Consider the following 6,000-nt stretch of genomic DNA (forward strand, 5'->3'; position numbering starts at 1 on the left):
AACCAGGGCCTTTAATCTGTATTTAAGTATTTTAGACAAAAATAATTTCTATTGATTTACCCTTCTTTGTCATTAAACTCAATGATTCACGGTTTTTATTACACTGTGGTTTCTTTGTAACTGAAAGTAAAATACAGAAACACAGGTATACACAAATGATATGGTTCTTAGTAAGTCTTGTTAAAATAAAACATGGTGTCGAGTCATATTCTAGCCAGTAGCTGTTGCCTCAATTCCATTATTGTTTGTGTTCAAATCTGAGGCTTTCAAAGTCAGTGTGTATTTTTGGTGAAATTTTGCTCTGGTTGCTTGAAAATGAAACGCAAGATCAGGCAAGTATATTAGTAAGAGGCAGGGAGAACCTGACAACAGAACAAATCCTCTTACCCTTCAGGTGCTATGCAGTTCCCATGGAAAACTTAAAATTGCCTGTGTCTGATAGCTGCAAATATCCTATACAATGGCCTTATTTTATCTTATTTCATTTCTGTAGGAGTATGGGATAGTGAAGAGCATCAAAGAAAGATATTCAAAAGATGTTAAATCATTTAACAGGCATGCTTAGTCTTTGACCTTTCAGATGCTTTTAGGAAGAATTCACCCAGCTTGAAATTGTTCTTGACAGCTGTCTTTCTCAGGGGCCTTACAGGAGCTGCAAGTGAAAAGTATTGCTCAAGCTACAGTGGCCCACTTCCTGAAGGAAGAGAACTTTCCATCTTATATCCTACCTGCTCCCTGTCTGCATTGAAGAATGCCTTCCAGAATACAAAACAGTCAAGAGTAGACCTGGCACTTAGCTGCTGTCTTTCCTGGGGGTACTTGGGCAGAGACAAGGAGCACACTGTAGGCAGTGCAATAGTTTGAGATGTACCTGTCAGCAGGAGAGCTCTGGATGCTGTGAGCAGCAAAGCTCGGCTGTGGTATTCATAAATAGAAAACCTGGTGATGGCCATTATAAAATCATGGCAAAGTGGAAGAAGTGGCCTACCCACAGATGATGTTGGTCAACAGTGAGCTGGAACATCATGAATATTTATTTAATGCCCCATGGAGGCTGTTCTATTCCCCTTGTTCATCTCCTGAAACATAGCCAACCATCTGCTTTTTGGGTATTCAAAATCTTGGGGAAGTCCCCAGCAAAATACTGATTTTGTGTGTCCTACATGATTGTGGTATTTGGCTCCAAATTCTTTATGAAAATTTGAAGTTCACATTTTCTGGGTTAAACACTTCCAGGTCAACCAAATGTCTTTTATTTAGAGTTGTCACTACTAGCTGACCTTTCCATGGTAACATGCTTCTGGTTTTGTTGCTTTTCTTATCTAGATGCTTTCGTTGGAGGGATCATTGGCCTCATTTTTGCTTATATTTGCTACAGACAACACTACCCTCCTTTGGGTAACACAGCTTGTCATAAATCTTACGTCAGCCTGCTAGATCAGAACTCTGTGAAGAAAGAAGAGAGACCTACAGCAGATAATGCTACTGGCCTGCCTCTAGAGGGAATAACTGAAGGTCCTGTATGACTTTAAGAAATGTGCAGAATGAACTTTTAGACTTCTCACATTTCCTCCAAACTGGTCTTTTAACACAGTGTTTCTTACTGTACATGTGTTTTCTTCTGTTTCTTTCCTTTTTATAAAGAGAAATTAAGTATTTTCTTTTTAATGCCATAATATCATCTTACTTTTAAAGTTAAATTTTCCATTCATATTCACTTGCTGACTTATCTGTTTTCAGTCTACTGCAAACAGATGGACTACTTGAGGGAAGGGGAAAGAACATTAATAAAAACAATCCCATGTGAAAAATGGTTAAGAGAGTAATTTTAAGAAGATGTGGTTGAGGATATAGTAGATCTGGAAACAGATTTTCTGAGGTACTGAGTATCTCCTAGAAAGTTCTGGTGGTCTTCAGCACTCATTGATTTTGATGGGTGGTGAGTACACACAGCACTTTTCATCAGATGTTCAGCATCTGTTGTGGCCAACCATTTCTTTATATAATTTGATAAGTTAGGGCATCAACCTTATGTTTATCTTGTTGCCTTCTAACATTAAAAAAATCTCCACATGCTGGTAGAAATTCGTATTAATTGTCAAGTTTTGACAAGGTCATTCTGAGCTACTAATGATCAAGCAGCCAAAAGTTATGAATGGCTAAGTGTTTATAAGAGCCAAGCCTTGTGCATTAGTGGTTCCACAGGATGATTCTGACATTCAAGAAATTCCACACTGTTAAAATTATCAGCTTACAATACCATATATATTCATAGGATGGATTTGAAACTTGGTATTACGTCATCAGCATTTTTTTGAGAGCTCTTGCAGTAATTACCATCAAAGCAAAATGAAAGAAAAGAACACCCATGACATTCAACAAGCTGAAGTCTTTAAAAGAAATTTTAAAAAATCCTAAAACTGTGAGGATAAAGAAACACAATGTCTTCTGTGAATCTCGGTGTGCCATGTTCATTCTTGTGTAGTGACTCACTGCAGCATTGGTGATCTAAAAAAATGCAAAGATTTTCATTTGTGACTTTGGGCGCACAACCATGAATGCTTGTGGTGGTCTCCAGCCCTGTAGCATATCCAGAGAATGCTGGAGACAGTTCTCCATGAGACCCATTCCACATTTTCAGCTCATCATGTTCTTGAGCATGGTGTTTGCGAAGGTTGGCTTGGTACCTGAATTGAAACTCACCTGAATCAAATCACTGTTGGTATGGAGAAGATTACTAAGTGTATGACTTTAGTTAATTCATTATTGGTAGGATCCTGTTTTGTTATGTATGCACTATGCAGTATATGTCACATTCCTGTGAAATTATGTACCTTTGGATGGCAGAATGTCAGATTCCAGAATTTTTTTTCTTAGCTATCCTGTGAAAATGCAGGCAAATGTTCCAGACCACATCTTGGCAGTTGAACATTTCTTAGCTGGAGCTGCTGGTTAAAGCGATCAAGATAGCGTTGATCAACGACCATTATTACGGTGCTTTAGACTGGAGGAGACTGCTGCCATAATTATAATTTATGTGTTCCTGTTGGAATATGTATTGGCCTTGTAGGCATTTTGTGATTCAAACAGCTCAATGTCTTTATGTAAGGCTTGTCATTTACTTTTCTCAAAGGTAAGCTTTGTAGATTTTTTGAGAAGAGCTACTTCCTGATTGGCAATACTTGCATTTTTATAGAAAGCAAGTAAATTAGAATCCCTTTAAAAATAAATGTAATAACTGTGTACAAGAGGATGCAACCTTACTATGTATAAACTTATATGATATTTGGAAATAACTATAAATAGGAAATTACATTAAGGAACAGAATGTAATAGGCATGAACCCAGGAGAGTTCTGTAGAAGTTAGGCCTGATCTACTTGTAGAACTGATACCAGTTTGATTGCATCAGTTAGAGGTAGGATTTTTTACTGAAAGTTACAGTATTCTGAGCTCTAGAACAGAGACAGTTACCCAAACATAACTGTGGTTTTGCTGGTTCACAAAACTAGCATCAGCAAGGCAAAATTATTCTGGCATTGCATTTGCACTGGATTTGACAGAACACTCCTCTAGTGTAATCGAGGTCTTATTCTAGAAATCCACATCGTTTAGTGGCGGTTTAATCTTTCTATAAAGTTTTTAAACCATCCTACAGAATTCTGTAACAGGGATATCATTTTCTATTACTTCATATGGGAGGATTAATGAAAGCCCTAGAGTAAGGGTATAATGTCTTTACATTGTATAGGGCTTAGCCATTAGCTTTTTCTTTCAGCAGGAACCCTAGTCTTCCAGGTTATATGCAAATGTTAAAAAAAAAAAAAGTTAAATCAAAATTACAAGTTTAATACTGATGCATAGAGCATTTTGCATGGTTTTATATAGATCTGGCTTATTCTCAAAAATGAGTGGGGCCTCCTAACTGTGCTGTACACATTCCCAGTATTTTAATGGCTTTTGATACAAACAAGCTATCTTCTTTGGGATGGGGAAAGCTTGTACAGCCCTCAAATGGGTAGTGGCTGTTAAAAGATTGGAATATGAAGTATAATGCAGCATAAATACTTACACTGCGAGAGTACTTGGTGAACTTTGCAAAGCAGTAAAGAATAATATTTTAATGGGAATAATTAAATTGAAAGTCATAAAATAGACAATGTAAAAGCTTTGATTAAAATGTAATTAAAATTATGAAAGACTTAATGAATTGAAACTTGTGGAGGGATCTGTAGGCGCTGTAATTACCAGTGCAAAGTCAGTGTAGGGAAGGCATTTTTGTGGATCAATGTATCTTAATCTCATGCTTTCTCAATGTGAAGGAAATGTAATGTTGTAACGCACCAATAAAACAACACATGAATGTGGGTTTGTACATCTGTGTTTTCTCATTTTTTTGACAGGAATAAAAGGTACCAAGTTAGTTTCATTAATAAACCACGTGGAGTATTTCAAAAAACAAGCCTTAATGTGACTGCATTATTGATAAACAGCAGCAGTTCCAAAAGTCATTGCTGATACCACTAAAATGGAACAGCCCTCCTTCTTTAACCAAAATATGCTATCCAACTTTCATCCAGGAAAATGTACAGTATAAGTCTGCAAGGTTGAAATTTTGAAATATTTAACCAGCTAAACTGCAACAGGTCCCCTTCATCTGTCAAGTTCCATATCTCAAATAATACTAGGAGTGCCATATTTAATAACAAATGTGGGTAGACTGGAAAAGGATAACAAAATCTAATCGAACACAGCAGAGATATCCTGGAACCAAGAGAACCATGAGATTGCGAACCAGTCAGCAAAATGTCCCCATAGTGAATGCATATTTCAGGCAATGTGTTAGTGTTATCAATTAATATGTACAATATGATTGAAATAACCAGGGAGCTGCTCAAGTCCTGTGTACAGCCCCCATCAGTTAATATTTAAACTAGGGAAATAATAACTAGACATGATTTAGGATTTAAGACCTAACTGCTAGACGATGGGGCTTTATGTCAGAAAAGGTAGTGGATTGTGGTCTGGTCAATAAACCTTGAAGAACCGCTTGGAACTGCCAATGTTAGGGAAGAAGTAGGTAAAAGGTAATTCCTAGAGAGGGAGGTGGTGACCACCAACTCATTGACCACCTCCTCACATGATACTACCTACTCCAAAGAAGATGACGAAGGAAGAAGACAGAGCCCGCGCACTAATTTACATGAGCGATGAAGAAGAAAGAACCAATCATTAAGGAATATTACAATGAATATGTATTAATTAAGTGTATGAATGTGAGGATTTTTGAGACAAGGGTGTGCTGTCTTGAGACAGGCACCCATTCATGCTCATCAATGAAATTAATCTGAAAATACCTCAACTCTGTGTGTTATTGGCTTGCACACCAGGTAAATAAATGAACCCCGTTTGGGGGAAAATATTAGGAATAGAGCCGGAACGTTTATGCCCGTTCATTCTCAGATTTTGCTGTGTGCAATTTAGTCCGATTTGGTCTTCTATTCTTTCCCTGTGCTTACAGCAAGTTCTTTCTATTTAATGTGAAAAGAGAACCTCATTTTCTTTCTTTCCATGGCAAAAAATACCGTGCTATGGATTGGGCGGAAAAAAAAGCCCAGCCTTATTTTTGGTTTATGGTACTAAAATTCCATTGACTTCAGTGGAACTGCTCTGGATCACTGAGCACATCACATCTAATAGATGGAATAAAGCCTTCACACAGTTTTTGGTCACACTCTTACATTTTTAGTAGTATATTAGCAAAACACTGCAACTAATTTGTCTGCAATTTTGTTTTCTTGTGATAACATGTCTCTCTCCTGAGTTAGAAAACTGCTGGGTTGCTCTGATCTAACAGAAGGGGGAAAGTCTTGAACGCAGCAGCGTCAGGATGATAGGAGTGAAAAGGATAGACACCTGTTTCTGTTGCTTTTGATGTTCAGAATGTGTTCAGAGTTGCCACAAGCAATAGGTAACAATGATTACAAAATTTCTGTATTAC

General features: G+C 37.3%; 1 protein-coding gene across 1 annotated transcript in view; it reads left to right on the forward strand.

Annotated features, from left to right (window-relative positions):
* Positions 1-4,360, forward strand: part of PLPP4 (phospholipid phosphatase 4) — a 66,089-nt gene extending 61,729 nt beyond the window's left edge. Inside the window, exon 7 of the mRNA XM_049809552.1 lies at positions 1,327-4,360. Coding sequence (XP_049665509.1) covers positions 1,327-1,526 — 200 coding nt within the window. The 3' untranslated portion in view covers positions 1,527-4,360. The remainder of the gene's footprint in view (positions 1-1,326) is intronic.
* The last annotated feature ends 1,640 nt before the right edge of the window (positions 4,361-6,000 follow it).

The sequence above is a fragment of the Accipiter gentilis genome, chromosome 9, assembly GCF_929443795.1.
Source record: "Accipiter gentilis chromosome 9, bAccGen1.1, whole genome shotgun sequence".
In the NCBI taxonomy this organism is placed as follows: domain Eukaryota; kingdom Metazoa; phylum Chordata; class Aves; order Accipitriformes; family Accipitridae; genus Astur; species Astur gentilis.